The 20,824-nt window shown below is 28.4% G+C and overlaps 1 protein-coding gene across 4 annotated transcripts in view; it reads left to right on the top strand.

Annotated features, from left to right (window-relative positions):
* Nucleotides 1-20,824, top strand: part of Ca-alpha1T (Ca[2+]-channel protein alpha[[1]] subunit T) — a 211,804-nt gene that overhangs the window by 117,787 nt on the left and 73,193 nt on the right. For 3 of the 4 annotated variants that reach the window (XM_070110658.1, XM_036359652.2, XM_070110657.1), the window contains 3 exons: nucleotides 9,930-10,161; nucleotides 10,302-10,470; nucleotides 17,211-17,252. In XM_070110658.1, coding sequence (XP_069966759.1) covers nucleotides 9,930-10,161; nucleotides 10,302-10,470; nucleotides 17,211-17,252 — 443 coding nt within the window. The remainder of the gene's footprint in view (nucleotides 1-9,929; nucleotides 10,162-10,301; nucleotides 10,471-17,210; nucleotides 17,253-20,824) is intronic. The other variant, XM_036359654.2, reaches the window with a different exon arrangement.

Genomic DNA, 20,824 nt, shown 5'->3' with positions numbered 1-20,824 from the left:
TCATTAAAAATGATTTTCAATTTAGCACAATATCGCAGGAATTTACACATTTCCAATTTTTATGTTATTGAAATATGTTAAAGATGAAAGGAAAAATAGTAAAGTATTATAAATTAAGTTTTCTGCGTAAAAATAAATTAAAAATTCACGAGATTAGAATTATAACCATATTTTTAGCTCAACTGAAATGCAAGAAAAGTTAACAATTTACAATTTAAAAAAATCATTTAATTGCTTAGTATTTTTTGCATAAGAAATATTGTATATAATTTTTTTTTTAATTACTAACTTAACAAATTTTAGTAAAGTTAGTACAAGAACTAACTGTTTTAAAACTTTTTTAGCAGTTTTAAAATCAAAACCTCTTATATTAGTTCGAAATTCAAAAATATTAGTATTTTTTATTATATTTTTTTTAGTTTCAATAAAACATTAGTATTTTTTTTATATAATACAATACTTTGTTTTTATTAACATACACAGCAACGAAATTTTAAAGAATAACAAATTTTTTCCAATTTTTTTCGAAGAAGTAAAAAACGGTAATTTTACTGGATGTAGTACAAAGATCAACTGATTCATTTTAAAAAATATTTTATTCTTTGGATTTCTAGTACTAAGAACTTATAAATTATATAATCTTTTATCGAATTTTTTTTGGATATTATTTTGTTGTCTGCATGTTTTGCTTTTTCATTTATTTTAATAGATATTTTTCCATTAAAAATTTTTTTTCAAATATTTTTTAATTATTTATATAGCAACAACTTTAGTTTGCGCTTAAATATAATAACTTTAAATTTTTACCAAATACATGACATTTTAAATTTTTTCTGAAATATATTTTTCAAGATTAACAAACAAAGTAAACTTGTATTTTATAATTTAAAAAAATTAAGTCAAATTTGTATGTAGTATGAAATTTTTAAAAATATTTAGTCAAACTTGAATTCAAAACATAAATTAATAAATTTTTGTTCATACATTTTTGATGTTCATTAATAGAAAATTTTGAAAAATTTAATACATTTTTTTTTAAATTTTCAATTATACTTGTATATATTTTTTTAATTTTTAATTTTCAATTTTAAAATTTTTAAAATTATGTTTCTTTGGTTAATTATTTCGTCAATGCGTTTTTTAGCTTAATTATTAAAAAAATTTAATTGTTATAATTTATACACCAAACATTGTTTATATTTATATTTGTTACGCAAATTACTATTTATAAGAAAAATTGGCGACTTTTTTAATATCTTTGTCTAAACATTTACATATACCAGAATAAATAAACTTGCTTGAAATTCCAAAAAAAAATTTTTTAACAAATTTTTTATTGTTTAAAAATTTTCATCAAAACTTCAGCATTTTAAAATTTTTTAAATAAATAATTTTTCAAAAAATCATTGTATGCTCATTTTTTTCTAATTTCATAACTACAGTAAAGTTTAAATTTAAACATGTTAGATTTTAATTCTCCAATATTAAAAAAAATATTTTGCGTTTAACAGATAGCCTAACTGCGTTTGAAAATATATATTTTCACATTACTAAAGATTTAATGAAAACAACAAAAGTATACAATTTTCATAAAATAACACAAATAATATTTTAGTTTTCAATATTATGACTATTTTCGAATATTTTTAAATTTTTCTGTTTTTTTTTTTTAATTTGGAACAAAAATTTGTATTTTCCGACAAATATTATCTTTGTACTTAAAAAAAGTTATGAAAAATACTTTTTTTTATGAAACATAAAAATATATAACTTTTTTTTTGTACTTTGTAAAAAATTAAAACATTTTAATATTGTATATTTTTATATTCTTTCATTAAACAATAAAAAAAAATAATATGAAATCTTTTAAATTAACAATTTCACCATTTACAAACAAAAAGCTTTAAGACACAACCAACGCCTTCATCATTAATTTAAGAAAAAAAAAACTTGTTTCTTATTTTGTAAGGAACACATTAGAACAATACCCAAACATACATATGTACATGTTGACAAGGAAAGTAAGACCCTGAAAATCAATAAAATTAATGACACATAAAGCAATAGTCTGTAAAAAGCATGAACACCAATCATCAGATTATTCTATGTGTGTTCTTTCACTTACCTACATATATACATATCATACGTAAAAAAAAACATACGTATACATTACATGAGAATGACACTTCCGCCTGTCTGGCGCTAATGCCACATAAAAGCACTTCAGCTCATTAGACACAATGGACGCAAACAAACAGGACAGTTAAGATGGATATGATAAATGTGTAGCGAGGGCGAGCGAATCATGAATTACACACCTAGTATGTTACATACATTATATTTACTAAAACTGGCATAAAATGGATTTAAAAGAAAGAAGAAGAAAGATTTTATACCAAGTAAAACAATTCAAGTCACTGTGAGACTTATTATTAACTTAAGGGCGTCCTACCTAGAGGCTTGGCGGCGGATTTTGTGCCAAATAAAAATAATCTGCATGAGGGAGAACTCCATTGAATAACTTCTTGTTGCAAATGTCTCCAGAAACACTTTTGTTAAGCTTGATATTTTAAAGGTTGATCTTAATGTTTGTGATTTCGGAGATATTGGACTTAAAATCCTGCTAATATTAATAGTTATATGAATTTGATAGAATAATCGCTTTTCTTCTACTGTTTAAAAAGTGGTTCTCTTTTTATTTAATCGCTACAACATCAAGTTTTCTCTCAGAAAACTTATTCTGCTCCGGTTAAGTTCCAAGTGACCTATTTAAATAAAAAGGAAAGCACATGGGTGTCCTTATTGAGGGTCAACAATAATGATATACATTTAGTCATGCTCAGCTTCTAAGGACAAAACTTCGGACAAGAGATTAAGTTACTTAAACATTCCAAAAGTTTTTTTTCTGATTTTCTAAGTACACCAAAGAATATAAGTATGTGTTGGTGTAAACTAGGCATACGAAATTACTTAATCAGTCTAAATAAGGGTACATATGTTCAGCAGCTAACGTGACTTCCCAAAAGAGAGTGGTTTCAGACTCACGCATTAAGCATTATTTCTCGAGTACACCATAAAATATATATGTAGGGAGGCAGAGATTCGTAGAAGACATTAAAGCCAAAAGACATAGCCAAAAAGTGCAATTTTTATGAAGTAAAAAACTAAAATGGTCGTGAATGGTCAAAAAAGCTAAAAAGTGTAAAAATTTAAAATAGTTTTGTAAAAGCGTCTTAAAACTAAAATAAAAAAGATGCTCCTGAACATAGGTAAGCATTTTGTAAAATTTTGGCAAAATTTGGTATCAAAAATGAGCTTTTGAATATGTTATTTTAATATACAGATTTTAGCAAATCCACTAGGAGGTATCACTTAATCACTGTATAAAACTTTATTTCTCTAAAACAGACTGCTATTAATTCTTTGCAACAATAAAGCAAGTCCGACTAGGTTATATTTTTTCATAAGAATTATATAGACTTACTATCAGAAGCTACTTCTAAATCAACTGCATAATTTTACTCGATAGGTGGCGCTGAAGTCAAATTCTATATTGAATAGATTTATTGACCATTTAAGGTCAGAATTTGAATATAAATACATACGCCGCCTACTAAAATTGATACTTGTACAATAATGTCGAATTTGACCAAATTTGAAAAATAAAGATTTTACGCGGTAGATGGCGCTGTTGACTATTTTTTATAACAATCGTATATAATGTCAGATGGAGTCAAAATTTTGAGGATTTTGAACTGTATATTAACTACATAAAGGCACGTGTTCCTAATGAGACGAAGCTGGTATGAAAATATATACAGAAAGGCAAGAACGAGGAAATACCTGAGTTTAGTGTATGTTTTACAGTGGTTAACCAAATGAAGTTGATGGAATTATTTAGCAAAGTTGAATCTAGTTATTGAAAATATTTTCCATTATTTCTATTTTCTACCCATAATATCTTAAAGGCTTGTACTTTTTGAAAGCAATACCAGTGACGTCCGTTAGTGTACAATTTCAAGTACTTCTCGTATTTTGCATCCCTTTCGTGTTACTTTTACACTCTTACTTCCACATTTTATTTATGCTCACTTGATAATTACTCAAACAATGACACTTTATTGTGTCTGTCAGACGCTTGTCTGTTTCTGGCATTTTTGCTACCAACTTATCACTTGAGGCAACTGCTCATTTATCTAATCACACAGTTATTAAAAAAACACTAACTGCTACGAGTTCGAGCTCACTATCTTGGCTGTTGCAATACTCTCAACGCTAATTGTGCGACTGACAGTGTAGTTGACAGGCATCAAAGAGAAACCTTGTTATCCTGCTGATCCTTGCTGAGTGTGTGTGTGTGTTGGAGAAAAAATCGTATTAAACACTCGAACGCTTCTATGATACATGGTGCTGAAGTTTTCCAGCAGCTGCTCAGCATAAATTACACTTTTTTTGTTTACTGTAATAAGCCGATTAGGATTAGTGAGGCGGGTATGCAACTTGTTTTGCTGGTCATTTCGAAGGCTGGGATTAATAGTAGTGGTGGAAGAATACTTAAATAATTACTTAATAAGATGAAATATGTCCTCTAATTGGTAAGCTAGCTATGCAATTGAATATTATATAGGTTAAATATATAGGAAAATAGATGAAGAGGTAGTTCAGTAGTAACAATGCGGAGGAGCAGCTGATATCATAGCCCTGTCCTCTAACTACTTTATAGCTGAGCCGTATGGAAAATTTTAGCTCGACAGAGTTATTAACAAAGAGAGTATCCCCTTACTTTCGCGCCCGGGTCAATCAAGTAGTCAAGTTGAGTTGGGAACCATGAAATTCAGTTAAGGGACCTTTGATGTCTCGGGCTTTTGGTTATTATATAGACATGATTGTGCAAGTTATTGCCAAAAAGCCACAAATGCCACTTATGTGTTATAAGTTCATGTAATTGTCGTCCTTATTAGCTTTGCTCCCAAAAGTAGGCAATAGATCTATTAAATAAACTGGTCTGACAATTCCTAGAATACAATTCACAAATTTCTGCTCATTTCTGCCTCCCTTTGATTTCTTTATGGCTAAAATGAGTTTATGTGATAAGCTGCGATACGAAATGTGGCCAACAAATTTATTGAGTACACTAAAATAAAAGCTCCAAAGTTATCTGACAAATTTCTCCTTGTTTAAGTGTCGCTAAGAAGTCAAACATGTCACTTCTGGATTCTAAACGCTTTTAGTGGGCTTTCTTTAAGCAGCGCTCCTAAAAGTATGCAATAATGGATCATTTACACTAGTATGAAAGTTTAAAAAAGACTAGCTGATACATTTCGCATTGTTTAGACTATTGGCAAGCTGCCAAACACGGCACTTATATCTCCTATATACTTTTAACAATTTTCACTTTAAACTTTGCTCCCAAATGTAGGCAATAAATGTTACCAATTGTATTTTTTACAATTTATAAATTTTTGTTAGTATTGGGTTTCTTATGCACTAAAGATATGTAACAAAATTTATGTAAAGTTTAACTAAGGGTAAATCATTTCCAGTAGTAAAAAAAATTATACGGATTTTCGGGAAAACTCAAACCAAAAACGGAATTTCCTGTCAGTCAGGCAACAGAATTTGCACAAAAGGCAAAAAAAAATTGCAAAACAACGCTCCGAATTGTATATCCAAATACTATTCCTTACATTATTGTTTTCTGTACGTTTATCTTTGCATATTTTTGCATACCTTTAAGTGAGAAGCGCCTCTCCAAATCGTTCACTAAACAATAAAACCGTCAAAATTGTTGACAAGAAAAAATAATAACAGAACAAACAGTAGCGCATATTCAAATGCATTGACAACAATTGCAATCAAAAGACGAGAGCAAACGAAAAACACTTAAAAATATAAAACAACAACACAGAGGCGTAAGAAACAGGAAACACTGACAAGGAAGTAGCAGCAGAAAGGCAAGGAGGAACAGACAGAGACAACAACAACAACAAAATCCTTGAGGCCCTCTCACACAGCGGCAGCACGAAGTCAACTAGAGAAAGCAGCACTTGAAAAACCACAAATGACTATTAGCAAAAGCACTTAAAATACAAGCAAACATACACACACCCAACAACTATAACCACACGAACAAACAGTTGCTATTTATAAAGAAACAACTAAGAGGGAACAGTAATGCAAAAAACGAACTGGCAACTGTGTCGAAGACAAGGCAAAAGCTCAGTCGTGTGTGGAAGCAAGCAGCTAAATCAAGGGCCGCGGGCGAAGTACAACTCAAACCATATTTGAGAGCACAACAACAACTCAAAGGAAAAACGACGTACGCCAAACAATGGCAATGACAAGGACAATTCAATTGCAATTTCAATGACTGTGTCAGCAGCCGCAACGGAAAGTAGCGACCAAGCGTGAAGAGATCGTGAGAAAAAACTTTATAGGTATGGCAAAGCCAGGCGATGTGAGAAAACGGAAAAAAAGTAAATTTATAGGTATGAGAAATCCAGGCGATGTGAGGAATTGCAACGAGACATTTTTTATCCAGTCGATGGAAGACTTAACTTGAGGCTTCAATCGTATCACGTCTTTATAAGACTTTATTGACGTCTTTTACGAGGATCCCATAGTAATAAGGGTTAGTGAGACCTAAATGACGCGTTGTAAGTAGAAAATGCGTGGAATTGGAAAAGAAAAGATCAGCGGACCATCTCGGCGTCATCATACCGACGTCTCCGGCGTTCTTACAGTATTTCCTTTAAGACGTCTTTCCCAAGAATTTGAAGACCACATGGCTAAAAACATTCCAATTTTTTAAGATTCCTATATGGAAATTATTTTTAAAAGCAATTCCTTAAAAAAACTTCAAAAACTAACTTTTATCGCCTTATATAACTCTATAGACGTAATTAAGGAGGACTTTGTTTGTACAATTGAGGACTTGTCAAAAAAAATTTTTATATTATGTAATGAAATTTTCAAAAAGTTTGGCCAAATACATAAGAAATGTTGTTGTTGTAATGTTATTTAACATTTCCAAAATTATTTTGGAAAAAGCGGCTGAGTTGACAGTTCTTGAGCGGTTATAAATTCAGAGCCGTTACATTAAGAAAGTCTCGACTGCCTTGGAAAAATGCTATAAATCCTTAAACTTGATTTTCAAAATATTTTTATAAAGTTCCAGGAATCAAAAAAGTTTTCTAAAACCTTGCTTGAAATCATCTGATAAAAAATCTTCATAGTTCAATTGTAATATGTTCTATCTTTCGGAGTTCGTAATGTTTTTTAATAAGTTTCTCCCTTAGGAAATATTTTGAAGCAAAACCAAATTAACGTTTGAAAATCTCAAGAATATTCGATTTGAACAAGTTAGACTAAGGCTGCGTTAAAAAACTGGATTATCAGATGAGCTTCAGTCTTCAAATAGGCACAAGCTATAGGTTAGATTGTGATCTTAGTTAATGCCTCCAAAACAAAAAAAGAGTTTCTAATGCTTGTCTGATAGTATTCGACGTGAGATCCCCAAGAATATTAACAATACACGACATTTTTGTTTCAATATAATAAATTATAAAATTCGCAAGAGAGGTGCTATATTTATGAGGCTCTTTTACTACAAAGTTTAATCTAACTGACTGGCAGAAATATTTTCTCTGCTGAAAAGAGAGTTTAGATCTACAGACTTCGTGCGTACCGATTGCAGTATACAAAAAAACATACCATCGGCTTCATTATCTTATTCAAAAGGCCTCCACTATACTTAATATGATACAGGCAGCGTTGTCCACACCTTTATAACAAGCGTCGCTGTCAGATATTTCTCAGTCCTCAATAATAAGTTCTTCTTGTACTTAAAGTATACAAAAAGCTGTCAGCAACGCGGGAAATTCGAAGTGAAGATTGAGATTGATTTCTTATGGACTCCAACCTTAAATATAAGAGATATCTATCAATTGACTACTGGTTGAGACGATTTTAAAAATTCAAGTCAAAATCCTGCGTTTGCCATTAATTTCTTACAGGCATGCTGTGGCTGTCACTAAAAACGCACAACTTTTACAATCTATCTTATTCGCTCGCATAACTCGGCATTTTCGCTTTTTCACTCGCAGTCGGTCACGTACAAATGCATTTATCCAAATACACACACATACACACATGCACATGCACTTATGTATGAAAACATTTCAAGTATTTGTATATTAGAAAGTTAATGGTATATGAAATACATTTTGTCTATAAGTGGTAAGGCATGTGAATGGTGGCGTTTGCGGTTGAGCTAAACAACCAAAAGTGCAGTTTTAAAACAACACAGCAACAACAATGAGAGAGTACAATGCACTTAAGTGCATATACTTTTGTATTATTATAAGACGCATTTCATTTCAATGTGCGCATTACATGTATGTGTGCATATTGGTGCCTTGTGGCACAATTGAGTTTTTGAATTATTTACAAAATGTTGGATTCACCTCTTGTGTTTATTGTAGAAAATGCACAATTGAATTGGCAAAGAATGTATAATATATGAAAAGCAATTGACATTGTGGCGTCTTCTTTGAGCGACTTTGAAGTATGATTTTGTTAGTGAAATGGAAAAGTGCATGATAAAATTTTGCAAATATTTTTATATATTAAGCTGCATTTTTAGTGAAATGCACATAATGGACACTCAACTCGGGCAAATTTTCACATAAAAATATTTAAACTGTTGATTTTATGGTTGAAAAAATTTGATTTTAAAACTAATTTACTTATTTCTTAAATCAATTAAAATTGATACGTAAATAAAAGTATTAGAGCCTTGATATATTAAAAAAAACCTAAAAAATTATTTTTATTTAAAAAAAATTTTATGAAATACTTTTAATATTAAAAAAAAACTACCAAATATTTCTTTTATTCAAAAATTGATTTATTTCTTATTACTTTTACTTAAATTTTTTTAATTCATAATTTTTTGTAGTCAAAAAAGTTAATAAACTTTTAATTTTATAAAATAAATTAAAAAATTTTTTTTTTTTGAAAATTTTTTTTGTTTTATTTAAATGTATGTAAATGTAATTTTTTTAATTAATTATTCCAGAAGAAAAATTAATTATTCTCGAAGTTTTTATTGTTTCGAACGCTGAAAAAGAAAACATACATTAAGTTTTTGTTAACAATTTTTTATATAAAATTAAGAAATATAATTTTTGTTTACACAAATTTTTTCTTCCAACTCTCTTAACAAATTGTTTTACAGCCAAATAATAATTTATTTCTAAAAAATATTAATTTTTACATTATTTTAATTATTATTAAAATTTTTTTACGCAAATTAAAATTTATTTACCAATAAATAAATTTAAATGTGAAAAATACAAGAAAATTATTTTATTGGTATAATAAAAATATTTCATGTTTTTTTTTTGTTTTTATTCAATTTTTTTATAGTAAAAATTATACTTATAATATTTGCCAGCAATAAATAATTTATTAAAAAAATTAAGTTTTATTACTTAATAATTAAAAAATATTATTTTTTATATTAGTTAAGTGGAAAAGATAAAGTAATTGGCTAAGAAAGATTTTTGTTTCAGTAAAAAATAAACCAAAATTAGTTTCAAAAAAAATTTTTTTTGGAATTTTTAAAAATAAATACATATTAAAAAAAATATAAATAACATATTTAATAATATATTATAATATTATTTTTTTACTTTATAAATTTAAAACATTTGTATTAGTTTCCTTCTGATAATTTATTATTTTTTCAGCATTAACGAACATTTTGAAAAAAAAATATATCAGCTAAAAACATTATTTTAGTCAAAAATAAAAGAAAAAACCAAATATTTTTGTGAAATTATTTAATTAATGTTTTTTTTTGCAAATGTTATAAAACAGTTATTAGGGATTAATATAACCGCCAAATTATTATCTTCTATTTCCAGATCTTCGACGACATCATTTTCGTTTTCTTCGCCATCGAAATGCTGATCAAAACTATAGCGATGGGCTTGCATGGTAAAAATACCTATATGGCTGATTCTTGGAATCGACTGGATTTCTTTATAGTTATTGCTGGTCTCTTGGAATACGTAACGAATGTGGAAAATTTGAACTTGACGGCGATACGAACGATAAGAGTGTTGCGTCCATTGCGGGCAATCAATCGCATACCAAGTAAGTACAGAGAGAATGACTAAATAAATGGCAGGGCGTATACGTAGCTTTTTTTTCAATAAAGTAAATTAATATTAATATTATTTAGAGTGACATTTCATTTGAATATTTTAACAACATTTTCTCTACTTTGACGCAAGGTATGCGCATTTTGGTCATGTTGCTGCTGGACACGCTGCCTATGCTCGGCAATGTGCTGCTGCTCTGTTTCTTCGTCTTCTTCATATTCGGCATTATTGGCGTGCAACTGTGGCAGGGCATATTGCGTCAGCGTTGTTGGGTCTCCGAAATGCCGGTCGTCACATTTCCGTAAGTACACACTTCTTAAAGTTCATTTATGAAAAAATATTTTGAAAAATTTCCATTTTTACTAAATGAAATATTTTAAACAATAATAACTTTTCTCTTTCCGCATTGCTACTACTTATTCTGCAACGTTTGACTTTCTCTTTGGTTTTAATGAGTTTTCGTTTCACTTTCTCTGTACTAAAGAAGATGCTATAGTATTTGTTCAGCTTTTTTTGCATAGCGTTACTTTAATTTTTTATTTTTTATTTTTTTATTTTTTTTTTGTAAAAAGCTTCTGAATGTATAGCTAATAAATGGAGAGCATTTTTAGGGTCTATAGCGACTACTTCGAATAAAAAAATTAAAGTTCTAAGCAAACTAATGTTAAGACCAATAAAAATAGTTTGGTATTTTTTTTTAATTTTTTTCGAACTTTTTTTAGAGCTTTTTTGTATATACGCGATTTTAGAAATTTTCACTTTAGCAAATTTTCATTTTTGTTATTTTTTATAAAAGATATTTTTTAAATTTTACGCATTAAATATCCTATATATTTTTAAGTACATTATATTGATATTATTGAAATTTATTTTACTTTCAAAAAACAATATTTTCATATCTTTAAATTTGTAATAAAAAAGATAATTTCTTAGTTAATTTCTTTTCAATAGTCATAACGAATATTAGTTTTATACAATTTTTAATTTTTTATCAAAAAAATTTGTCTTACAACATTTGTAATATGACTACTTGCATTGTTATAAAAAAGCTTTCATAAAGCTTTCCTACAAATACCGCTCGACGCTCAGCAAGCTGCAGATCTTGTGTAAACCGTTTAAAGGTGGTAATTGTAAAGATTCATGTGTATATATACATACCATAACATTTGTATATACCATGTAGAGCAGAAACTGTAAAAATACGATGAGCTTTTTTAGAGCTTTTTATTTAATTTATGCAATAAAGCATGCAATTACATATACGCATTTTTGTTTTTTTAATTAGAAAAATACTGTAATATTAACGCTTCAATCACAGCTTTGTAAAAGCCTATTTGTAAGCTTTTTGATTACTTTTGAGCTTCTGCAGATTCTAACTAAGTAATTAATGTTAATATATTTACATACTTAGGCAATAATATAAGTATACAGAGCTAGAGCTTAAAGCTTTGTGTCTCAGCTTTATTATTAATACTATATTTTTATTTGTGTTGTATAATTGAGAAGAACTAAACTTTACAAGAACTTAATTTTTAACAATATAGTTCAAACCAAGTCTTTCAAACTTTTGTTTTTCAAAAGTAATGAACGCAGCAATGTTGAAGCTTTTGTAGCAAGCTTCCTTAAATAATATAATTCTAAGCAGTTTCCAGTACTGATTATGCTAATAAAACCTTTTAATAACTAGTTTGGTTTTACTAAAGTTCCAATCGAGGCTGTGTCGAAGTTTATAGCAAGCTTTTATTAATTTTTAACTGGTAGTTTTAAATGTTTCTTAAGAAAAGTGAAGCCTTTTTGATTATTTTATACACATTGTCTTACCAAAGGTCTTACTTAAGTTTTGTATTTATAGAAACTTTCAGCAAGCTTCTTCATACCCTTTCACCTAAACTGAAGATCCTAATTCTGCTTGTATAAATTTAAGTAAGATAGAAAATTGTTGCAAAAGCTTTAAGCAGCATTAAACACAAAGTTCACAATTATTAGCAATTTTTTTCGCTTGTAATCTATCCACAAAACTTTCAGTAGTATTATATAAAATATGAGACACATGGGCACGAATCGTGAAGGTCTTAAGGACCCAGCATCATAAAAAACATCATTGTACAGATTATAAAAACTTTTTTTCAACTCAGGACAATCTGTGACAACCAAACGCATTTCAATTTATACAATTGATAGACCACTTTCTTAGGTGTTGGAGGAGTGGAAAGGAAATAATTTTAAACGAGATGATTTCTGACAATTCAGGAATTTTTTTTTACTTAAAGTAACATAATTCGAGATAAACACTTTCGTAAAGCCAATATTGATACATTTTCAAAAATTCTCAAATATATAGATGTAACGAACTTCAAAGTTCTTCAAAGCATTATTGACTGTTATGTTTTATGCAAATTTCTATAACTCGGCTCTCAAATAAAATGTCAGCAATCGGACTGTCATTCACTCTAAGCTGCCGCAATTGGTGTGAGCAGACTGCTGACTGCCGACGTGGTATAAACTAAGCGCTCAATATATCCGCAGTCGAATGCTGACTCCCAGGCGCCATGAGTCTCAAGTGCTGTGCCGCACTCTGTGCTACAGCAATCACGTCTCAGTCACTTAGCAGACGTATTCCCTATCGATGAAATTGCATATATGCACATATTTACGACAATAAATTTTCGATTTTTCATTTTTATGCGAGAAAGTAGTCATAATAAAAATGACAAACGCGCCACGATGTTAATCGTTACTGAAAGCCATATTTGCATCCATCCTGTCATGTGCCAGCTATCGGTGGGTGTCTTTAAAATGCAAATTAATTGTTAGCGGAATACTTTGTTTTCCCCAGCAGTCAACCTAGTCTAGTCTCTTTGCTAGCACACTTACGGAATAGCTGCTTGCGCGTTTTCTGCCACGCGACACACGCACCTACATACAAAGATATATGTATATATGGTAGTAAATTATGCCAACTCACTAATATATCGTATAATAAACATTGACTGTCTGTGCATTTGTAGATTTCAGGCGCCCAAGTAGCGCTGTATCGGCGTCTTGTCGTCACACATGCCATATGAGTTTTTAGCATGTTCTATATATATATTATACTTTTATATGTATGTATATATGTACAGACACATATAGGTATATAAGACTATGTTTACTTAAGCGCTGGCTTTGGTAAACAAAGTGATATGCAGGTGTCTGCTCAGTATACATTTTTGGCAGTTCTGAAAACCGTAGTCGTCGGCATGGCACTAGCGCTGAGCTTTTACATACTGCTATATTGAGTAAATATATTAAGATTTTAGAAAGCGACAAGGTAAAAAAAATTGAAATATGAAAATGCAAAAGGATGAATGCAAAACTGGAAAAATGGCGAAAGAAAAATGTTTCAATTTAAAGCTCATTAAATGCTTAGTTAAAATAAAAGACTTTTCAAGTATAATTTTTTCCTCAGGGTTTTTCAAATTAATCAATTTATGGCTAATTAAAGGCTTAGTTAAACTAAAAAGCTTTAATTTTTTCATTGTTTGCTCAAAAACTTTTCACTACCAGCAATAACTAAAGATATTATTAAAAAGTCATATTCTTGTGTTAAAAAATATCATGTGGATATCAGATATAGATATAAATAATACCATAAAAGCATTTTACGAAAATTTCGTTCACTTAACAAAAAAGTGATATTCATTACAAAAGGTGTTTGTCATGGTTGAATTTTAGGTTGTGTATCAACTTAAATTTGGTTTGTGCTACGACTAAATCCAAGTCGCATACCCCGCATTCGCAATAGAGTGTTGAAAATTTAATTAAATCGGAACTAAAAAACTTTCAGCAGTTCGTCCTCAGCAAAATATTGTCAAATATGTAAAAAAATTATAAGTTGTTTCCTTTCTAGTTCGGTATTTGATCCATTATACTTATGTTCAAGATGTATTTTGTTAGTATTCCGACAATTTTACACACCTTATCGCATAATCTTTAAAAATTATTAAACTCGGAAACCTCATTTAATTTTAATGATTTTGAATTGGTACGTTTTGGCTTTGTACATAAATTTTCTACTTTAAGCTTGTTAGATCTGTATCTAAAATTTATAAATCTTTCTTAGAAAATTTTCATAAAACATAAAATGAAAAGTTTAGACAATAATATACGCAGCTTTTTAATGTGATCAACATTTTTCTGTACGGAGCTCTATTTAAAGTATTTGTATGAGTTAAAAATCTCCCTCAGCGTTTTCCACATTTGTGACTTGAATATTTTCATATTAAAGTATAAAATTGGGACACTTTCAGTATTAGTATTAAACAAAACCTCACAATAACATGGGGGGTTAATTAAGCTCAGCAAACTTGTGCCCAAAAACAAAAAAAAAACAAATTTAATATTTTGAAAACGTCTTAATTTTTTTTGGTTAGTTTAAAAATTTGTTTTTGTTGAAATTTTTATATAGTACAATAACAGTTTTAAAAGTATAAAACATTAAGTCATTTCTCTTAAATATATAGTGTTAACATATTAATTATAAATATATGGCATAAACATTCATTTAATGCTATAAACGTTTTTAGTTTTTAAATTACTTTAAATATTTTTAATTTTATAATTTGATTTATATAGTGGTTTCGAAACATCTACTTTTATATTTTAAATTTTTTTTTCGTATTACATAATTTTTGTTTTAATTTTTCAGTTATTAAATTTTTTTACTTGTTATTATTTATTTATTTATATTATTTATTAATTTTTCTTTTTTTGGCCTATGTGAATTATATCTTAACATATCGTAGAAAAATAGTATGTGAATAAAAAAAAGAGAAAAATATATATAAAAAACAAGAACTAAAAGAAATGTGAACTTTGGCTGCCGAAACTATAATACACTAATTCACATCTTTTTTGTAGCATAAAGAGGTATAGATAGATGTTTATCGTTATTTTGTTCGATTAGTTTGTATGACAGTTATATTCTATGGTGGTTCAATCTAAAGAATTTTTACGGATTGTACCGTTGCCTTAGACAATAATCGGTGTCAAATTTATGACGATATCTTGTCAAATAAAATAATTTTTTGGTTCTGTTTTATTTATTTTAAACTTAATTTCTTGCTTTATTTAAAATATTAATACGTGTTTTTCGAAAATGTTAAGTACCTTGTAACACAATTTCAAGCTGAAAATTTAAGTGAGTAGGTATTTATGCTGATTTGTTGTAAATATATACAATTCTTAAAAACATATAGTTAATCTGAAAAAAGAAATTATAGTTTACGAATCTTGCAACTAATTTTATTCTGTGTAAAATAGGAATTAATTGCTTAGCTTTAAATATAAATAAATATTTTTATTTATTAACTTAAATTTATTGTATATATTTATTAATTTAAAAGCAGTTTTTTGTTGTTTTGCCGTTGTATTTTTTCAAATTTTCAAAAAATTATTAAAACTCAAAATTTTCAATATATTTGAAAATTTACACACACAGTAGCCGTCGCTACCCTTTTTTGCTGAAAAATTCTTTGTATACTATATCCATACTCACATGTAAATACAAGTGCTCACATATGGCATAATTTGTAAATACACGCGATTAGCTACGATTTTACCAACAACTTAGCAAAAAAAACTAACAAATTGAGTGAAAACTTAGGTAAAATGCAAAACTCACGTCTTCTTATGAGCTTATTGCACGGCTAACAGAAAAAAATTATTAAAAATTGCAGAAATTTAAAGGTTTTATCAAAATTAAAAAAAAATGTTTGTGTAAACAATATATTATAAAAATAAAAATACATATTTGTATTTATAGAAACATTTGTTTTTTGAAAATATATTATTTTATGTAAATGTTATTAAATTTTTTTTATTTTAATTATAATTTTTTTCCAATTTTGAAGAGATTTTAAGCTTCTTAATAGGGCGCGTCTTTTACCTTTTTGATTTCAAAAAATTATAATTTGCAAAAAATATAAGAAAATATAATTTGTAAGCAGAGCCCGAGTACATATTAACAGTCATAGATAATTCTTTAATTTTACTGCAAATTTAAAATGTAAGAAAAAATATTTAATTTTTGTGTTTTAGCAGTTTCAAAAAAATTGTTGTCCACCATTTTTTGCTAGTAATTTTATCTGTTAACATTGTTTTTACTTATTATTCAAAAAGACATTCTTAGCGTAAAAGCAAACAAAAAAAAAACAATTTTATTTTTGAATTTTTGCGATTTTACATTTAAAATCAGCTCTGTATATATTTATAAATTACAAATAAAAGTAATAATCGTTTTTTAAGTTATGTATAAAAGGTTTAAGAATAAACTAAAACCCAAACTTCAGTTGCAATTCTGTATTTTTATAACAATTTGAATACTATTTTAAAATTTTGTCTTTTCAGCCCTTTTATTAACCGACTACAATACTTTTTAACCCTTTCTCTACTACCGCTGATTCATCCTGTCTCCAATACCATAAGTCCTTGCCGCTGTATGCTGCTGCCAATTGCTTATTTATACCCCTCTCACTCACTCTAATTCCCCTCAATAAAGCTAGCTGTCCAACGTGATCCACCTGCTGACCAAAGCCTGCCGAATGTACCCATATATTTTCCAACCATATTTTTTGTGTCTCTCATTACATTCCATTAGTGTTACCGTTTACACGATCTAACTCTATCTCAATCCACTACTTCCACTCTGCCTCGCTCTCTCACACACATTTTCTTATGAGTACTGCTAAATTTTCTTACACACTTCCTCTGCCATTGAGTTCGCTCTCACTCTCTAGCGTACTCTCTTTTCATCTTTTTCCCTCGCTCTCTCTCTCTTCGCTATGTTGTAGTAGTTTTAAACCCAGCTCAATATAAACATTTATACTTAATCGCCCAATTTCGGAAAAACAAACAACAAAAACAAAATCTTAGCTAAAACCCTTCAATATTTCCCTTCCAAAAAAAAAATAAAAATAAACAAAAACTACCAAAATACAACTACAATTACAAAACATTGAACTACAAGAAATTCAAAAATCATACGGGTTTTTTTGTTTACAGGGACCTACCTAAAGAGTACAGAGTTCGAGTCCGTGTTAACTCGTAAGATAAATCCATTTCTTTCTTTACTTGTATTTATGTTAAACAACTGATAAACATAAACGTAAATAAATATTAAAAAATACTGCAAAAACAAATTTACAAAAAATATATATATATCTAGTATACTAAAATACGAATAGTATGAAATATATTGCAGATGCCTTTTAGAATCAGCGTGTTTTCTATAAATAGTACCTTTTTTGCTACTACTAATACTATTAATATACTCTTAATACACCAGTAACTAACATACTACAATTTAGCTGCTACTATATGAGCACCACTGTATTCTACTACTATTAGCATCTTATGCGTGCCACACTTAGTACACACATTTTCACATACTAGTCTAGCTAGTTTCATTGACTCTTAAATAAATTCAATAAAAATTACAATTTTTAACACACTGTAGCGCAGAAGATACACTACTATTTAACTCATCACTAAAAACACTACTTAAACAATGCTATAGAGTGCCCTAGGTGCTACCAATTCTAGACTACTCTTACTTACAACTCACAGCACAACTTGTATTCGGTGTCATTTAGTGTGTAAATGTAAAACCCTGAGCATAAATTGAAGAGAGTTTTACATTTGCATACAATTTTTTTAGTTCTTAATGTGTGTATGTATTTGGACTTGAATTATTTTCTTGCGAATATATTCACCACTATTTTCTGAAAGCCTTAGTTACTTTGTAGGAACACTTGCTACTCCCTTAAAATACATTTTCAAAGAATAATATGATCTAAAAATAGTTGCTACTACTATAAAAACTATTTACTACCTTTCACTACGATTTCAGAAAAATCTATTCAAGAAACATCTGCAATAAACTAAGTTTAAGCTTTTTTTATTTCTTAAGTATTCGTTGCTTACTTTCTCTTCTTGCTTTCCTCACTTATTTCTCTTATTCTAGCTCTTATTCATTAGGTTAATCTATTTTCATTTCTTTCGGGAAAAAATTATTCCGTTTCTTGTTCTCTACTTTAGTATATGTATATTAAGGAGAAATATCCTTACAATAATTTATTAAAATGTGTTCCACAAGTTCATTAAGGAAAATTCTGTTTAGTTTTCATATCAAAAGAATTATGATTCATCTCTTTAATAAAAATATTATCTTTACCTTGCCGCATTTCATTCTACATTTATATTATCTTCTCACTATGAAGGAATTTTCGATATATATTAGCCGGTGTTCCACAAGTTCACATAACTTTTTATACCTTCATTTCTACTGCTTTTGCTGTCTATACTTGAAATATCTCTAAATTATGTTTTTATCATCCATATTTTCTATTTAAGGCAGGTGTTCCACAAGTTCATACTAATATTGCACATATTTTCTTACTTGCCTTGATATATTTTCCAATTTAATTATAAGATTCGATAAAAGTTATTTTAGTCATTCAAAATTAATATTTATTATTAAAGACATATTCGCAAAATATATTCCTAACCCATTATAAAAATATGTGCAATAAATAGTATATAATAAAGTAAATATATTCTTTAGGAAAGACAAAAATATTTGGCACAGAGAAGCTATATACTCTAAAATATATAACACATTTAGACCTATTTTCAAATTCGAATTCCATATATATATACTGTTGGAATTAACACCATTAGTTTTATAAACTCAGCTAGTAATCCCTAACCCTACAGATATATAAACTTTTTATACCATTTTACATTCCGACAACCTCGTGTGTCCCGTATGCTCTTGAAATCCCAATGTGTTCTCAATGTTGTTGACCCCGTAGCGTTGTGCTGAAAATATTTTTCATTTGCTTAATGCCAAGAAGCACTCAAATGAATGCGATTGTTCTTTTTACAGGAAAAATCATCATTTTCTCTTGGGAAGGTATTTAAAGCTACCTTTGAATATGAAAATATAGTAGTGTGTTATTGCACATAATATATTTATAACCAACTAAACAAATAAACACATTATAATAGTTGAGCTAAAAGCACAGAACTGACTAAAAGAAATATATACATCTAAAACTCCCACAAAAAATTTCGTATTTATAAAATACCTTTCATAACTAGTGCAAGTTGAAATAAATATTAACTATTTTATTTAATAAAATATGTTTTTAAACTCCGAAGGGGTTTAAATTCTTTAATGACCTAAAAAAAATGTTCAAGAAATTATACAATATTTACACAAAAATTTCAATCATTATCACATAGCAATAAAATTTTATTTAAAACATCTTTTATCCATGTGCAGCAACTTGTGTTTCACAAGTAACCATTACATAAAACCATGGTAATATTTGTATCAAGAGTAGGTGATTGTGTACCATAAGTTCAAAGTATGAAAAATTAAAACAATTTCTGAGTACAGGAATCTGTTTCACAAGTTCAAGGCACGAAAAGTCGGTTTAACTAATTTCTATGGGTGGAAGGCGCTATGTTTCGCAAGCCACTAAATAAGTAGCATAATGCGATAGGTAGTTGTAAAGAGTTTCAGATAGTAAAAAAAAGCTTAATCTTTATACAATACTAATACAAGAATATTAAAATCAAGAATAGTAGTAAATTGAGCTAGTTACTCTTGCAAGCTTATTTTTTAATATGTACAAGGATTCGCGTAGCTGTATTCTTTTCGTTGCTATTATTTATTTTTTCTCTACGAATCATATACTTTCTTAAATAGCTCTAAGTCTTATGTTCCACAAGCTCAATATCACTTACTTTCGACAAATTTCTGTGCTAAAACTCCAGTGTTGGTTAGTTATTCTCTCCCGCGCTACTTTTATTGCTTTCCCTTTTTAGTTTATATAAATTCTCAACGCTTTCTTCATGCTAATCTAATTTCCGCCACAATTTCCTTATTTAATCGATGTTTTTAGCGCTCTGGGTGTTGTACGTCTTTATGAAAGCTCTTGACGTATGTTCTTTTGAAATGCTAGGACTATAACTTAATGCAAATTTTCGTTGTTGTTTCAAATAGGCTGCTCTAGAACAATGCGTTTGATTTTAATTTTGACATCTGCTAACCAAAATGCATTGATTTTTAACTTTTCTTGAGATATCTTACTAAACAATATTTGCCTCTGAGTCAACTAACTTTAAACTTTATACACTGTAGTTGCATAAAATTACACTAGCTTGATTTGGTTGCTAACTATTACTTTTAACACACTCTTAACTTAAACTCAGACACTCATCAATCTACGAAAACTCAACTCATATCACTCAAAAATAATTTCTTATTTAGGCGTACACGCTACTACTTTTCACTTCACTTTCATTATTTTATAATTCATTATTATCAATTTTATAACACACTTTTATTTACTTAATTCTTTTGTACTATTTTTCACTCAAATTTTATTTCTTCTACAACTTTTTTCAAAACAATATGTTAATTTCTTTAATAACAGATAATACTTACTCATCATTCTTTAATTCAATATATAAGCACTCAACTCTCAGTCGATTAGACTCACTTATAAATGACTACTTCTTACTCTTTCGTGTGAAACTAACTCAATTATTTTCACTCAAATTTAGCATTTAATTTTGAACTAATTAGTTGTATTTTTTATTTATTT

This window comes from Bactrocera oleae, chromosome 5, assembly GCF_042242935.1.
Source record: "Bactrocera oleae isolate idBacOlea1 chromosome 5, idBacOlea1, whole genome shotgun sequence".
NCBI classification, from domain to species: Eukaryota; Metazoa; Arthropoda; class Insecta; order Diptera; family Tephritidae; genus Bactrocera; species Bactrocera oleae.
This window is presented reverse-complemented; position numbering and strand designations above follow the sequence as displayed.